This window comes from Macrosteles quadrilineatus, unplaced genomic scaffold (genome assembly GCF_028750875.1).
Source record: "Macrosteles quadrilineatus isolate MER2022 unplaced genomic scaffold, UCM_ALF_1.0 Scaffold_7__1_contigs__length_78375512, whole genome shotgun sequence".
Lineage (NCBI taxonomy): Eukaryota > Metazoa > Arthropoda > Insecta > Hemiptera > Cicadellidae > Macrosteles > Macrosteles quadrilineatus.
In genome coordinates this window covers 44,067,103-44,084,863 of record NW_026542600.1, presented here as the reverse complement: position 1 = coordinate 44,084,863, position 17,761 = coordinate 44,067,103, and the positions used below count along the sequence as shown (strand labels likewise).

Below are 17,761 nucleotides of genomic sequence, written 5' to 3'. Positions count from 1 at the left end.
ATATTGAAGCATTGTTGTATGCCTAACGGTTACGGAAAAAATCCCAAAATAGTGTTAATTTAAAATTGCCATGTTATTCTTATGGAAAATACATACACTGTTGTAGCTTGCCCGTCTATAGACATATTTTAATTAAATTTTGTTTACGTTATACTAAGCTATCAATATTTCAATAAAAACCCCCTATTTTCTTCCCTGTGGCAGCAAACCTAAGTACTCAATTAAAATTAATGATATTTAAATAGGAAATAAATCTGCCAATATTAAAGAAATAATTCAGTGGAATTCCAGCCAGGTAGATGGAAATTCGCTTAGTCTGCAGGTTTGCTGCGGTGGGGGTATTCCCATTTTTGACCCTATAAACACAAAATTCCACAATTTCTTTTTAAACCATTTTGTAGAGCTTAAAAAACAAATAATTTAGTATATTGAAGCGTTATTATGCGCCTAATTGTTATGGAGAAAATTCAAAAAAATTGTAATTTTAAAATTCCCATGTTATTCTTATGGAGAATAAGTCAACTGTTGTAGTTAGCTTGTTTATGAACATATTTTAATCATATTTGGAAAATACATTAATTTCTTACTAAACCACAGTACCTTTTAACATTTTACATTAAAAAAACTTGTTTACCCTCCCTGATGCAGCAAACCTAAGTACTCATTAAAATAATTCTGTTTGAATAGGGAATAAATGTGATATTTTTAAGGGGACATTTTAGTTTAAATCCAATTAGGCAAATGGAAATTCGCTAAGTCTGCAGGTTTGCTGCGGCGGGGGTATTTTTAATTGAGAATACGTAAACTGATCTAATTTGTTTGTGGATACATTTTTATAAAATTTGGTTAATTTATTTATTTTATACCAAGCTTTCATCATTCCACTAAAACACACTCTTTATAATTAATGTTATTTAAAGAGGTATGTTTAAGTGACATGATTAACACGTTCAGTGCAGCAGGCATTCCAACAGGCGCTTGCCAATGGCGACGAGGCCCGGGCGCGGCACCGTAACAGCAAACGCAATTGGCATTCAAATATTTCAATCTGACGAATAACAAAAGAGCAGCGGTGATTGTACTACGTTACCCCGAGATTGGACGTTGTTCCCTAAAACACCCAAAGGTAGCAGCACTGACTTGAAGAGAGAAAATCCCCGAAACCGGGACAAAAGCAATGTCAGACGGGATTTTACGGGAAATTTTAGTACCAACCTATACCAAAATAAAGCTCACATTCTAAGCTACAGGCTAGCAAAGATTTTAACGTTCCCCGGCAATGGCTGAGCTCATACTGAACTAATGTATTGGGGGTTGCGCAACTACATTAATTGATGTAGGCCGATAGGAGCGCTCGTGGCGCGACGCTGATTGATGTAGTCAGCACTCAACGTGTTAAGGAAATATTTTAGTGAAACAAGGTTAATGGTAAGTTGCTTAATCTGCAGGTTTGCTGTGACGGGGGTATTTATGAATTGTTGTAATGCTGATCTCAGGAATTAAACCAGGAAGAGGAAACCCAAGTAAACTTTAAAACAGAGCATTCAGCTATGTTGAGAGAGCTGAGACAAGATTACAACAAAAGCCTACTTCAGAGGCATTTTAAGCCTTCACAATCCACGCCAAGATAATCTTTTTAACGACTGGATATTTTTGATTGGTTTGCATTTGGGGTTGGATATTATTGATTGTGTGGTAAATTGGTGTTACACCAACATTTATGTTAATGGAGTCCCACAGGAAAAGCCAGCTGTTATGTTGGCGACACAAAAAACTAGATCTTCTGGGAACAACCGATTTACAGACAAAACATAGTAACATGGTCATATCCAGTAGACCCAGTTTGCAATGGAAACCATGGAGTTACCATGGAAGCCTTACTTCCTATGATAATAAATGTACTTTGATACGAGTGACCAAACCTCACCTGGAATTTACATAGAAATTAGAAACCCAAATCACAGAAAACATACTACTATAACCCAGAATGCCAACCGCATGGTAAAAAGAGTTAAGCACTTTGAGAGAGCATTGCCTGTCAATTCGTAGGCAGCGCCACCAGCGTTGCCATGCACTCAGCATAAGCCTCGTTCACACAATGGGAGTTTACAAGCTACTTGCCAGCGTGTAAGAAGCCGGCGAGTTGGCGAGTGTGCTAGTATTCGTTCACACGGAGCTTGTCCATTCGCCAACTCGCAAACGTGTAGAAAGACGCCGACGAGTTGGCGAGTGTGCTAGTATTCGTTCACACGATGCTTTTTCCACTCGCTCAGTAGCTAGCTTGAACCAAATCCTCCAATATCTTTGAATAACAAGCGCACAAGCACAAGAAACTGTGTTCACACTGGTCTACTTTACACCTACTCGCTCGAAAGCTGGCGAGTTGGCATGTAAAGTAGCGGCAGCATCAACTTTTCCAAAGCTTTTTTACGAGCAGCTTTTGAGCGAGTACGTCGTTCACACTGAGCTATTTTATTAGCTGCGTGTAAAAAAGCCAGCGTGTAGCTTGTAAACTCGCCCCGTGTGAACGGGGCTATAGCAACGCTGGTGGCGCTGCCTATCAACAGGCAAAGCTCTCTCAAAGTACTTAACGCTTTTTACCATGCGGTTGGCATTCTGGGTTATAGTAGTATGTTTTCTGTGCCCAAATGGACTAACAATGACTTGATGTTTTAATAAAATAATCACATTTTTTGTGTTATTTTATTTCTTTTTGAAAACATAGTTAACATGTGGTTTAGAGCCTATATACAATGTTATTACAGGTTGATGAATCAAAGAGACCATCGTATAAAAAATCAAAAGTTACAGTACCATTCAATAACGACAAAATAAAATGAAAATACTAATTAATTTATTTAATCTCATAACACATTGCATGCTTATATACATTAATCCACAGTGATTGCAATGACCAGCGTACAAAACTTATAACTTACAAAACTAAGCACAATGAAGATACAATTTATGAATTTAATCTCATGTAGATGATATTACAGTTCCACTGTAAAAAACAAATAGGAAACTTGTTGGCTAAATATAATTGTTCATAAAAGAAATATGATTAGTTAATCACAGATTATTTCATTAATAAGTTCAAAACAGTCCTCAAGAACCTACATTCATGTGATCATAACATTAATAACAATAAGCAATAATGATTATACAAATTTAAAGCTTGAATGAAATCTAAACAGTGATAAGAACAGTTTTATCATAACATGTACATTTCGAGTGCAAATTGAAAGTTGACACAATTTTTGTTATGGTATACAATGTTATTTTATAAAACTTGATACTTTTAACTTTAAAAAAAAATTCTTAATGATGAAAAATTGTTCTTCATAACAATAAGTATATACTACAAAGTCTTCAATATGACATTTGCTAAATCTTAGTTAGGTAAATATCCAAGATGACAGTCAAGCACCCCACACAAATCTGAAACATTTATTAAACCATCATAAGAGCAGTAATATTAAAACTAAACAAAATAATAATTATATTACCAAAAATATTATAAAATCTCTGTCTTATTCAGGGTTTGAACTTAAACATGAAAATAAAATTCACCTTTGTTTTTACGTTCATATTTGGATGGATATTTGTCATGTTGATAAGCGTCAACATTCTGAGACGGAATGCAAGCATAGTCACGATCATCACGAGATCCCATAACGGAAATGAGGCAGTTAGGGGGTGCCACAGCGATTTTCCTGATGCTGCCACATGCAGTAGACAGACACCAGCCAGAGCAGATGTGATTTAGATTCCTGACTAAGTTAAAATACTATAGAGGTGTAAGCGTCTCAATGTTCAAGCCGAGCCGAACCAAAAAGCTTGAGTGATACAAAATATTTTTTAACAAGTGAGAAAATCTAGCTTTTGTCGGTAAGCATGACAAAGAACATTATTCATCGACCCACCTGGATTTCCTTTACTTAGTTTTGTGCAGAGGAGCTGAAGGTGGTGGAGGGTGGTGAGGAGCAAACTGCACAGTAGTTGTGTGGGTGGTTGTGGTGGTACTATGGTGTTGCTGATACAACGGTGTACTGCCTGGGAGGACTGAAATGAAATGAGTGTTTAGAATACTCACTATTTAACCAATGTACCAGTACTGCAGACAATTGCATGGCTACTCTTGAAAGAAACATTTTTACACAATTTTATTTTTATCTTTATCAAAGTTATAAAACATACCAAGTTAAACAGTCCTTGACATTTAGGCTTGTAGTAAACTTGGTAAAAATGTGTACAAAAAGTTATTTAAAATTCTGCAATTGTCGTGTTACAAAAATACTCCACCATGGTGATGATAATGCGTTTTTTAACATGTTTACTGCACATGACGAGTGATCTCGTCACCGATAGGGCTTTCCAGTGGCCAAGACAAGTATACTCGGCAAAGCGCCGTTTACAAACTATTGTTCCAGTGTGAGGTTAGCCACTGCCGTGAGACGTTGTTTCGCTTCCCGCTTATTGTGCCAGTGTTATACTTCATTCTGGTATAATTCGTTTTCAGATCCGACTATGTTATAGGTGGTAGGGATTGTTGCAAATTTATTGTGGTGTGGGGTTTAGGCTTGGATCTAATGACATGCAATAGAATAATGATAATGAATGTACCGTAGCATTGTGGAAGGAACCTAACCTCAAAATTGTGCTTGACCACTTTCTAGCGGTATTTTTCTATGGTGTATCCGGGTACCCCTGGTTTTTTTCATCCATTTGGCAATACTAAGGGCCGGCTAGCAGTATTGTTTAGTGCTACTATCAGCTTATTTCTTGTAAAACTACGCCCACAACGACTGGGACACAGTATATACCTCTCATTTGGAAGAAACTAAATTGAAACGTTTTCACGCACTCATCTACATTAGGTGTGTTAATAACTTTAGAAAAATATTTATAATAAGTTTACTGAAAGCTTACAAGTCAAGGATTTTTTGACAAGGAATATTTTGGCCATTGTTGTATCGCAACCCTGGGACTGTAAAAATAAATTATAATAAATATTTTACCTGTAAAAGATTGTGGAGGAACATACATAAACCCTGGAGGTGGCGGGGGGTAGTGGAACATTGGCGGGGGAGAGCCTGGAGGTGGTGGGGGAGGTGTACTGTCATCCTCCTCATCATCGTCTCCATCTTCAACCCTGATGATTCTCACCTTCACCTGAAAATCGTTATCGAATCAATCACAATAAAAAAATAATGACTGAATCGTCTTAAAAGCGTACATAATAATAATTATACTAGATAACTCACATTAAAATCATGATAACTTAAAGAAATATGACGACTAGTAACTCAAAACTACCAAGAAACAAAATTTCTAACCCCAGGGATATTTCTAGTAACAAGCAACGTAATGTTATAAATTTTGATGGTGAGGAGAGCCTGTTATGATTCAGTTCTAATACATATATTTGTAGAGATCAGGAACTACACAAAGAACCACTATTAGGCTTATCAGTGTTGAGTTCCTCATATTAATAGATGAGAAGTAAACTCAAATAACAAGTTTAACATAAAGTAATATTGAAGTTTAACTCTTTTTTGAAGAGAAACTAGTTCCAATTTTATGTTTTAGTGTTTGTCGTAGGATAAATATTGCTAGTAAGGTCAATGTAGGAGACTATTTCTTACACTTCAATAGAAACTTTTATGGTAAACCTAATAACAATGACATCATCATTTTGTAGTTTCATACAACTATTCATGCAAAAGAAAGCAAAGATTTAAAAAATATCTCTCAAATATGGAAGATCGACTTTTTCCCTAGACCTTAAAACATTGGTAAAATCGATAAGTACTTTACAGAATGGCATCAGGTAAAGTGCCATAGCTCGAAGAGGGTTAAAATAGATACTATTAAATAATTAACATCGTTCTAAGGTTTAAAACTGAGTTGATCAGATTCATGTTCTGTACCATCTCTTAACAGACCCTCACAGGAATGGGCCTAGGTTGGATAATATAACGTTTTTGTCAAATGGAACTATGCAAACGTATGTAAAAACTGTTGATATAAATATTTTATTGATATGATCAATGTGCCTAGTTGCATTGGAATTTTTTTTATAAATTATATTGTAACCAAGCAACAATAAAAGTATGGAAATTTATCAGGTACCAATTAAATATACTGTTGAAAGACAATCGGTCTCTTCTATACTAGACTAGGCCTACTGCTAATTTTACTCTTTAAAATAGTGTTTTGTTGGATAAAATACAAAGTTCAACTGCAAGCATTGAAAATATTGTATTGTGTATAAATAACACATACAGTGTTTTTTTCACGCAACCCAAATTAAAGTTCATAGGGGTCGAACACATTTTAATGACAAAACAAGCTGATATGCTGGTATCCCTGTTTTCTTGACTTCATTGCCGATCGACTCATATGCGTTATTACATAATATCTATGAGGTTTAGTGTAATTGAGAATTTATTGTAAATAAGACACAACATGGTGTTTCCCCAAGCTTGAAGAGATAAAAGAATACGCTAAAAAGTAAATTATAGGTTTTATGCCAAGAAAGGTTTGAAATAAAGTTTCCAGATGTGATTCCAGGTAATAAATTGACATGTACAAATTTAAGGATTTCTAGTAAACAAAAAATTCATACCTACATACAGTAGACTCCTTATCCGGACATCTCTTTAAAAGGACAATTTTTATCTGAACATCGGTTTAACCAGACTAGATCGGCAGGAAGTGAGCGGTATTGAAACGACTATTCTCGTGGCAAAGATTTGAGACCAGTGATCATGTGTCTAAATACAATGCTCTCCTAAATTTAAGTCAAATACTGTGTATTTGTATGCATTCATAGGGGTCGAACACATTTTAATGACAAAACAAGCTGATATGCTGGTATCCCTGTTTTCTTGACTTCATTGCCGATCGACTCATATGCGTTATTACATAATATCTATGAGGTTTAGTGTAGTTGGGAATTTATTGTAAATAAGACACAACATGGTGTTTCCCCATGCAGTATGCATTCAAACGGTCCGTTTTAACGACTTTTTGGGAGACGTCAGTTTAACCGGAAAAACCCCGAAGAGTCCAGATAAGAGAGAGTCTACCTACTGTACATACTTTATTTGAGCGTGTGAAAACACCCCGCTGAGTCTTATTTACAATAAATTCCTAATTACACTAAAAATCATAGATAACTACGCAGCAATGCATTTCAGCTGATCGGCAATGAGGTGAAGAAAAAAAATGATACCAACATATAAGTTTGTTTTGTCATTAAAATGTGTCTCACAATAATTTTAGTTTAGGTTGTGCTAAAAAAAAAACAGCTTGTACTGTAGGTTTAAGTTTTTTTGTTTTCTAGGAATACGGTTTCTTTAAATGTATACATGATAACAGGCTTACCTGAATGGGAAAGAGTCCAAACTGGCACACGAGAAACAAAACTTACACTATATACACAAAACATTAAAATCAAGGAAGAGAGAGTTTTCTTCAGGTCCAATATCAAACCATTTAAATGTACCATAATGTCATACCACATGGTATATTGGTATATACCTATACTAGGGATGGACGGGATTGAATTTTTAGTTCGGGACGGGACGGGACGGGATTTTTATTTCCTTCCCAATTTTCGGGACGGGACGGGACGGGATTTTTTTCTGTGCATAAAAAGAAAGTACTGTATTGCAGTTACCAAAAAAGACATACGAAATCAATTTTTACAATTTGTGGCACTGATCTATAAATACCCCCGCCGCAGCAATCCTGCCGACTAAGCGAATTTCGATTTGTCTGAATTGATTTTCAGTTAAATATATTTTAATAACATTATGTTTAACGAGTACCTAGGTTTGCTGCTACAAGGAAACTAATAAAGTGTGTTTTTGAGTAAAATATTGATAGCTTAGTACAAAAAAAAATTTGCCAAGTTTGATCAAAATATATCCATAAACAAGCAAACTACAACATTTGACAATATAGTGGAAGAATATTAGGAAAATCGACCTAACAAATTCGGACTAAGTGGAAACTTTGCACAGTTGTTTAATAAGCTTAAATAAATAAAATATCAAAAGTCCCCATAAATCCCAGCTGTGCTTCAGCCGCCATCTTGGAAAATGGCGGCCTTTTTTAACTTTTTTGACAATATTTCACAAACTATTGGTATTAGAGAATTTTTGTAAATACAAAAAGTTAAAGAACGTCTAAAAATACATATTTTTAATACTACAAGGTTTGCTCTATCTCTAACTGTTATTGAGATAAATAATAAAAATAGTATTAAATTTGAAATTCCCATGTTATTCTTATGGAGGAAAATAAAATTGTTGCAGTTTGCTTATTTATGGATATATTTGGATCAAACTTGGCAAATTTATTTGTTTTATACTAAGCTATTATATATTTAACATAAATACACACTTTAGTACCCTCCCTATAGCAGTAAACCTTAGTACTCGTTTAATTTAAAGTTATTTATATAGGGAACATATATTACATTTTTAGGATAAATTTTTTGTATAAATCCAGTCAGGTAAATGGATATTCATTTGTAAATCGTATTAACAATAATTTTTTCTTATTAGTATTATGATTTAAAGCTCACCAACTATCTTGTCACTACTATGTAACTACTCAAAACTTGCATGGTACGTTATTACTCCTGGTATAATTATTTTGTCGGTAAATATTAGTAAATGCAACCTTAAAATCCGGACTAAATTGAAATTTTGCACAGTTAAGCACAGTAAGCCTAGTTGATGAAAATGGCAAAAGTCCCCACAAATTCCGGCTGTGCTCATCCGCATTTAGTCCGGATTTTAAGGTTGAATTTCCTAATATTCACCGACAAAATAATTATACTGGGATTAATAAGTAGGCTTACCATGTAAGCAGTTACATAGTAGTGAAAAGATAGTAAGTGGACTTAAACTTTAATATTAAAAAGGGAAAACTATTGTTAATCTGTCAAAAAATAAATTTCCATTTGCCTGACTGGATCATTTCTAAAATACTTCCTAAAAATGTAAGAATATTCCCTATTTAAATACGATAACTTTAAATTTAACGAGTACTAGGTTTACTGCTATGGGGAGAGTAATAAAGTGTGTATTTATGTTAAATATTAATAGCTTAGTATAAAATAAATATATTTGCCAAGTTTGATCCAAATATATCCATAAATAAGCAAACTGCAACAATTTTATTTTCCTCCATAAGAATAACATGGGAATTTTAAATTTAATACTATTAGCGAATTTCCCTATAGGGAAGTAGCTATTACCGTAGGTCTCATGGTAAGACTTAGGCCCGGGACCGATTTACTTTTTCATTTTAATGTCCCCAGAGGCCAAAAACACCATTCGTTCAAATTTTTATATATGTATATATATATATAGATTTATATATATATATATATATGTGTCCGTGAACACGATAACTTGAGTAGTTTTTATCCGATTTTGATGAAATTTGGTTTGAAGGTGTAAGGCGGGATAAACTTGAATGAGTTCGCGATCCAGCATGATCGGACCATGGGAACAGGGTTTTATGGGGGGTTTTATGGGGTAAAAATTGTTTTTTCTCACTTCTTACCCTCAAAACACAAAATTTACCAATTTTTCTCTAAACCTTCTTAAAGAGCTTAAAAAAACAAACAATTCAGTATATCAAAGTGTTTTTGTACGGTTATTGGTTACGGAGAAAACTAAAAAAATGGTAAATTTAAAATTCCCATGTTATTCTTTCTTATGGAGAATATTGTAAAATGTTGTAGTTTGCTTGTTTATGGATATATTTTGATCAAACTTGGCAAATTGATTTATTTTATAGTAAGCTATCAATATTTTACTAAAAACACACTACTTTATTAGTTTCCTTGTGCCAGCAAACCTAGGTACTCGTTAAACCTAATGTTATTTAAATAGATCAATTGAAAATCAATTCGTCCAAATGGAAATTCGCTTAGACGGCAGGTTTGCTGCGGCAGGGGTATTTTTATTATTTATCCCAGTAACCGTTAGAGATAGAGCAAACCTTGTAGTATAAAAAATATGTATTTTTAGACGTTCTTTAACTTTTGTATTTACAAATATTCTCTAATACCAATAGTTTGTGAAATATTGTCAAAAAAGTTAAAATTGGCCGCCATTTTCCAAGATGGCGGCTGAAGCAAAGCCGGGATTTATGGGGACTTTTGATATTTTATTTATTTAGGCTTACTAAGGAACTCTGCAAAGTTTCCACTTAGTCCGAATTTGTTAGGTCGAATGGCAGTTGTATCCCTAAAATTCCTGGCCTAATATTCTCCATAAGAATAACATGGGAATTTTAAATTTACAATTTTTTTAATTTTCTCCGTTACTAACAATTGAATAAAAATACTTTTATATACTAAATTATTTGTTTTTTTAAGCTCTTTAAAAAGGTCTAAAGAGAAATTGGGAAATTTTGTGTTTTGAGGGTCAAAAGTGAGAAAAACCAATTTTTACCCCATAAAACCCCCCGTAAAGCCCCGTTCCCATGGTCCGATCGTGCTGGTTCGCGAACTCATTCAAGTTTATCCCGCTTTACACCTTTAAACCAAATTTCATCAAAATCAGACAAAAATTACTCAAGTTATCGCGTTCACGGACGTATATATATATAAGTCTATATATATATATATATATATATATATATTTACATATATAAAAATTTGAACGAATGGTGTTTTTGGCCTCTGGGGACATCAAAATGAAAAAGTAAATCGGTCCCGGGTCTAGGTCTTACTGTGCCACCTACGGTAATAGCTACTTCCCTATAGGAAAATTCGCTAAAACCAAAAAATGGGTAACAATTTACAGGTACCTATAGAAACTTGTGACTCGCGGTCACGGCGCGATCGTCGGTATGACTCCCCGGTCACGGGGTTATTGTCGGTATGACTCAACGGTCACGGCGCGATCGTCGTCATGACTCGCGGTCACGGCGCGATCGTCAGCATGACTCGCGGTCACGGCGCGATCGTCGTCATGACTCGCGGTCACGGGGTTATCGTCGTCATGACTCGCGGTCACGGCGCAATCGTCGGTATGACTCGCGGTCACGGCGCGATCGTCGGTATGACTCCGCGGTCACGGGGTTATCGTCGGTATGACTCGCGGTCACGGCATGATCGTCGGTATGACTCGTTCACGGCTCGATCGTCAGCATGACTCCACCATCACGGCATGATAGTCAGTATGACTCCGCGGTCACGGCGCGATCGTCGGTAGGACTCCGTGGTCATGGTGCGATCGTCGGTAGGACTCCGCGGTCACAGCGCGATCGTCGGTATGACTCGCGGTCACGGCGCGGTCGTCGGTAGGACTCCGCGGTCACGGCGTAATCGTCGAAATGACTTTCGTCTCCTGCGTTCGCGGACCTATCGCTCGCAATAACGGCGTTATCGGCACTCGCAAAGCGGAAAAATTGCCGACGATCGGACGAAATCCCGTCCCAAAAAATTCCCGAGTCAAATGTAATCCCGTCCCGATAATCGGGAATATTTTTTTCCCGAAAAATTCCCGAAATTTCGGGACCCGTCCATCCCTAACCTATACCAATTATCATACCTTTTATTGAAATTGCACCTGAAGAAAACTCTCTCTATCTTAGTTGAAGGTAAAATGTTCAGATTTTTTATGCATATAGTGTAAAGTGTTGTGTCTCTGGTGCCAGTTTGGACTTCTTCCCATTAAGGTAAGCCTGCCATCCTCACATAAATACTAAAAACCTATGTCATTGTGCTCTATGTTAAACCCTCAACAAGTTTAATAGTTTAAGGTGGATAAACTAAGGGTTATTTTTGCTTTAGCAGGACAATCCAAGCAATGGTTTATTCTTAAGCGTCGGTTAAGAGAGGGTGCGTCCCATCTTCACATCCTAGTAAGCTAGGTTCAAGCCTGGAACTGTTTTACACAGCACTTCAGGCTAGTCCTAGAGGGTCGTGGCATTATCACAAGGATAAAATTGAATGGCGATAAGCAGGATTTGAACCCAGAACTCTGGGTTCCGTAGCCCCGCGCTCTACCACAAGACCAGCTCGCTCCCCAAAGATATAGTCTACTGTATTACACCACTCAAATTTCAAGCCAAAGTAATCTACCACTTGAAATTTTAACTTTCTGACATTAATGCTGTCGTTTTACTTACTACAAGTTACTTGCATACAAACATTTTTGGACCAAGTGGTACAACAAATAGCTCATTTCTTACAGGAACAATAGTTAAAAAAAAAATGATTACTTACCTTGCGCTTCTTTTTACTTTTTTTGAAGCGTTTCTCCTTAGCCATTGGAGGTGGTGAGTGGGGGTGTTCCTCGGTCAATGGCGGGTCTTCTCCCTCTCCTGGCTGAACTCCATCGGCAAACGACACATTCTTCTTAATCTTCTCTTCTTTTAGGGGTCGTTCTCTGTAAATGAATTCTTAGTAATTAAAAGACAAGATGTAAACGTTATTTCAATAATTTAAACTCTTTGAAACGTATACTAATACTTTGGGCAACAATTTTGTTTATTGAGTTAAGTTTGTATCAACTTGCATTAAATATCTCTGTAAAATTCAGAAGAATTCAAACCTATACTTAAAATTAAAATAATATTGATTCTTAGTGTAGTGATAAGAATTAAATAGAAAACATACAAGAAACAATAAAAAAATAAGGTAGCGAAGTCCCCGATTAAAAATGTTTGAGAAAAAGCCAAAATGTATAGGATCTAAATTTTTGAACAAAATTTCTCCTATAATAGACACAAATCAAGTGTTTTCAAAATTTAAAAGAAAATTCAAAGAACACCTAGTTCAGTTGAGAGAGAATTTTACTCACTAGATGAGTTTTAAAATAACTAATGGTCTTAAATTGAACATTTGCCAACAGAAATGATGGGTTTTTTTAATTATTGTACTACTATTAACAGAAATTGTATTAGGTAGTTATAAGGATTAGTTTTAAGAAATGACGCATTTAATGAACTAACGCTATGTACAAACAATGAATAAAGAATGTTTTGACTTGGACTGTGGTCAGAGGGGTAAATAATGTGATGAATATAATATTAAAATGACTTCTTGGACCGAGTATACAATAAAATGCTTATTTCCTACAAAAGACGCTGTAAAATTACTAAAAGTAAAATGTCAAATTGAATACAGTAGACTCCCACTAGTTCGGCTTCAGTTGGATCGGCCGCCGGATGGTCCGGCCCAGTCTCAGGGGGGACAAGTAATATTGTCACGGGCGAATGACCTTCGACAGGATTTAACTTGAATGTTTAGTTTCCAGCCATAGAAGTAAACAATTCATGTCAGTTTAGTTGACGGGCGCTTCTATGGGTGAATTGTTGCATATTACCATTCCTATGTAAAACTATGTTACATAACCTCAAAAATACCAAGAAAATTTTATAAATAGTTTTTTTTCATTCTAATACGTTAAAATGCAGTGTATAATTAAATATTTTAGACTTTTTTTATGTGGTAGGTTCCCCCTTTATTGTTTTTGAAACACCACGGTTAATTTGACAAAAATAAATTGAACTAATAATGGTTAAAAACGTACCTTGTCAGACAATCCTTGACATGTTTTAAAGTGTCGAAAATAAACTTGCTACATGTTTCGGTGGTTATTAAATTCCACCATCGTCAGGCACACAAAAGGATCCACTTCTTGAGGTGTCGTCAGAGTTGTTACATACATTTAACACGAACACAAAACACGAAACGATTAAATAAACGGTATCAGATAGGCCTATCAACTTACGCACGTACATTGCCGCGGGCAGGACTGGAAGTAGACTGAACCAGGTTATGAAGGACTGACGTGGACTCTGAATTGTCGTCTGCATTATCAACAGCTGATATAGGACTATTGTAGTGACGGAGTAGAGTGTTGAAAATATAATGGGATTCATAATTGAGCTTTTCATTCAAAATTTGTGTGCTGTCCCTGGTTTTTAGGTCCTTATATATTTCAAACTCCTCCAAGGTATTTAATAAGTTTCCTTTCCCACAATAATGTAGAATGTCGAGACCGTCATATATATCCAGCATATCATGGTTATTGTCAATAATGTGCTGAGCGAATTTGGATTTCTGCAATTTAAGTGTAGGGGCTGGTCGATGCTCTTTGTATCTTATTTTGAAAGCTCTCTCACTTTGTCCTACATAAGTGCTCGGGCAATCAGCACATTTTATGCGGTATACACCTGTCTTTTCATATTTATCAACATGTGGGCGCTTGCCTTTAGATATGTTCTGCAGCCGATTTGTAGTTTTAAACGCTAGTTTAACACCATGTTTATTGAGATCTTTCTTCAAATAGTTGTTTATTTGGTGGTTGTATTCAACGCAGCAATACACTACTTTGTTATTATCATTATTTGCTGGCATGCGGCATGTATTTTCCTTATAAAAATGAATTATAATAAATTGAAGCAAAACAAAGAAATAGCCATCGTTAGCTTCAAGGTTAAGCTATCCGCTTGCACTGAAAATCATCTGCTCTTTACACAACTGTCTGCTGTCCGCTTGCAGTTTGTACGCGTCGGACATCATGTCGTCAGTTAAGCGTAAGTGCAAAACGTTGACACACGATGAAAAAAGAAGATCAAACTAGTATTTTCCCTTTAAATATTACTCACTACATACTTTTTGTATGTACAGTATTGTACCTCCCCCCCTACCTAGCCTATTCAGTATTTTTGTTGCTACAGTAGCTTGTTTTTACAGTACATATAAAGAGTTTGACTAACATTTGCTTTAAACAGACATTACACAGTAAATGTAGTTCCGTGTATGGATGATATATACTGTATTATTGTTTTCTATTTTGTACAGTATTTAAAACTAAATTTTTTTGTTATTTAACATGTTTTTTATGTACTTTATCAAACTTATTGCCAAATAATAAATACAGTGCTTTATGTGCATTAAAATTGTTTTATTTTGCTTCCAAAGTTACTCTTCAGTACTTATAAATACAGTTTGAGTTCGATTTATAAAGGTTTAACACGTAAAAGACGAGGTATAAAGGCCGTGACGTAACATCACTGTCAGACCCCAACACCTCGGTATCTCGATCTTTTTCATATAGAACCTTCATAACTCGAACCTCACTAACTTGAAAAACTTGATAACTCAAATTTGTATCATAACCCTTCCAGATTCGAGATATTGAGGTCCTACTGTAGTAGCCTATGCTGACTACGGTAGCAGTAGCTTGCAGTACTAGACTTTCTATTGTTCTGTTCTTTACGTGATTAATTGCTATACATACATTGTTGTGTAATCTTTGTTTTGCTGGAGTAAGATTTTAAACGTTACAGTTTTTTAGGGGTGGGCGAGTACTCGACCTTCGAGTAATTACTCGAGTTTTTTCAAATACTCGACCTCGAGTCGAGTAGTAATTACTACTCGAAAATTCGAGTCGAGTAGTGCCAATTCACGATTTTCTACACCCATATTTAATAAATTATATTTTGTTTTGTGTTGATGCCTTATTTAATCCCCATTCCTACAAAAAAACAACTATCTAACCTCATATAGGTTAGACCAGCGTAAACCAAATGTTCAACATACAACCATCGTCATTCGGCAGAGCTAGCAAGAGGACTACTAACAACAGATTTCACTTTCCTACAACAGTCAACCATACATCTCGATAACGAAACAGTAAGTTGAAATAAAGCATTGAATGAATCTATCGAATTGCAATAGTCGATAGTCAACAAGGGAGTCTCGTGACTAGTATAACAATGGCAGACGATTCTTGAAGATGTTATAAAGTACAGTATCATATTTAGTTTGAACTGCCATAAAAATATTTTATACCAAAATATAGAAATAACAAAATATTTTATACCAAAATATAGAAATAACAAAATATTTTATACCAAAATATAGAAATGCAACAAATAAAAATAAGCTATTGTAGCATAATATTTTTTCACATTAATCGGTATTGGTGTTTAGTTTTACAAACCGATAAGTTACTGCAAGGAACATCGATGCATCTGAATGACGCAATCTCATTGGGTCTTGGCAGAAAGAAAAGATCAGTTCCACTTTTAACTCAGTGTTGCCAGATGGACGATAATTTTTGTACTTTTACAACTGTGGTATTGGCGTAAACAAACTATAAGTATAATTTATTTTCTAATCAGTTTACATAAACATGATTAAAATTAGTCAAACTATTAATTTTTTTTTTAGAAATAAAAGCTATAGCAATTTTATGATAATATTACCGACATTCACCATAATGGTGTAATGATAAATATGGCAACGTCAGCCCTGCAAAACAGCTGTTTGATGGGAAAACAAAGCATAAGCAGAATGAGCAGACCAGCAGAATGCCAGCATACTGACTAGAGAGAGAGAGAGAGAGAGAGAGAGAGAGAGCAGATAGATATGGTGACAGCTGGTGTAACAACAAAACAATGGATTGGAGTGGTTGAAGTTTATGTCAATGTCAGTTTTGAATGTTTTTACTTTGAAGTGAATTTGTAACTTAAAATAAAATTGATTTTGTTAGTGGAAGTTTAATAGAAAGTAAAATAAACATTATTCTGTTTGTGATTTTGATTGTGCAATTTTCAATCTGGTGGCAGAAACATGACAACTACAGTTTTAATTAATTGTAACTTAACCTAGAATTTAGAAAATGTGAGTTTATAAAGAAAGGCCAAATAGGCTATACCGGGCTACAGTGAAATGTGTTTTAATTTTAAATTAAGTGTTTAATGTGAGATTTTATTTCGAGATAATAGGCCTACTATGTTTTTGTTTGATATTTTCAGTCTGTCAGAGACGAGTGACTTGTTCATTTTTATAAATGTACTGAGTGAAGAGGATAGCCCTAGTACCCATAACCTTCAAACTTCAGACAGATGAAGTGCTTATCCAAGTGATTACCTAATTGCATATTGATGTTTTTAACTTGTGATACAATAATGTAGTTTGATATAAGTTTTCTGTTGAATAAATAAACTTAATTTTTATAAATTCTGTTTCTTATTTGAATTGAAATTATTCTTAACCTTATTAAGTTAGTTAGTTAGGTTGATTATCATGTTAGTGAGGAGGAATTAAAGGCAAGAAAAAAATCAAACACACAATAACAAGTGATGTGTAGGCCTAAATAATTTAATGCTGCAGCCAACAAGTAGTCTAGGCCAAATTAATAATTTGGCAGGAGGTAGGCCTATTAATAATTAGTAACCATATAACTTAGAAAATTTGGTATAAGTACTTAAACTACCTATTTAGGCCCCGGCAGGGTTTATGCTAGGATGAAATTTGTTTCAGCAAAATGCTGCAAACTCTCTGAAAAGACAAAAACTGAGTTAGGCCTAACTGTAGAAAAAATATTATTCAATAACTTGTAAGCATTTAAAACAAAAAATTCCAGTAGGCTAATATTACATTTGTTTGAACATTACATCTTACAATTTTATTTGTAGAAAATTTGCCATAGGCCTAGCTTGCAAAACAATGTAAACTTAGCATTTTTAAGTTGTGAATAGCAAGATGCTAAAAATACCGCAGCATAAACCCTGGGCCTAGGCCTACTTAACGCGCAACTACTCGACTCGACTCGATACTCGAGTTTTTACTCAAATACTCGACTCGAATTGAAAAAACACTACTCGCCCACCCCTACAGTTTTTATTACTGAACCTAGGTTAATGACTTCACATATCATGATTGCGCAATACTATTATTTGTATTTTGATTATGTAAAATGCA

General features: G+C 35.0%; 1 protein-coding gene across 3 annotated transcripts in view; it reads right to left on the bottom strand.

Annotated features, from left to right (window-relative positions):
• Window positions 1–2,837: 2,837 nt before the first annotated feature.
• The window catches only part of LOC128998666 (uncharacterized), a 102,078-nt gene continuing 87,154 nt past the window's right edge, over window positions 2,838–17,761 (bottom strand). For all 3 annotated transcript variants that reach the window (XM_054424892.1, XM_054424894.1, XM_054424893.1), the window contains 4 exons: window positions 12,266–12,428; window positions 5,022–5,175; window positions 3,927–4,065; window positions 2,838–3,441 (listed from right to left, as the gene is read on the bottom strand). In XM_054424892.1, the coding sequence (XP_054280867.1) occupies window positions 3,938–4,065; window positions 5,022–5,175; window positions 12,266–12,428 (445 nt within the window). In that variant the 3' untranslated portion in view covers window positions 2,838–3,441; window positions 3,927–3,937. The remainder of the gene's footprint in view (window positions 3,442–3,926; window positions 4,066–5,021; window positions 5,176–12,265; window positions 12,429–17,761) is intronic.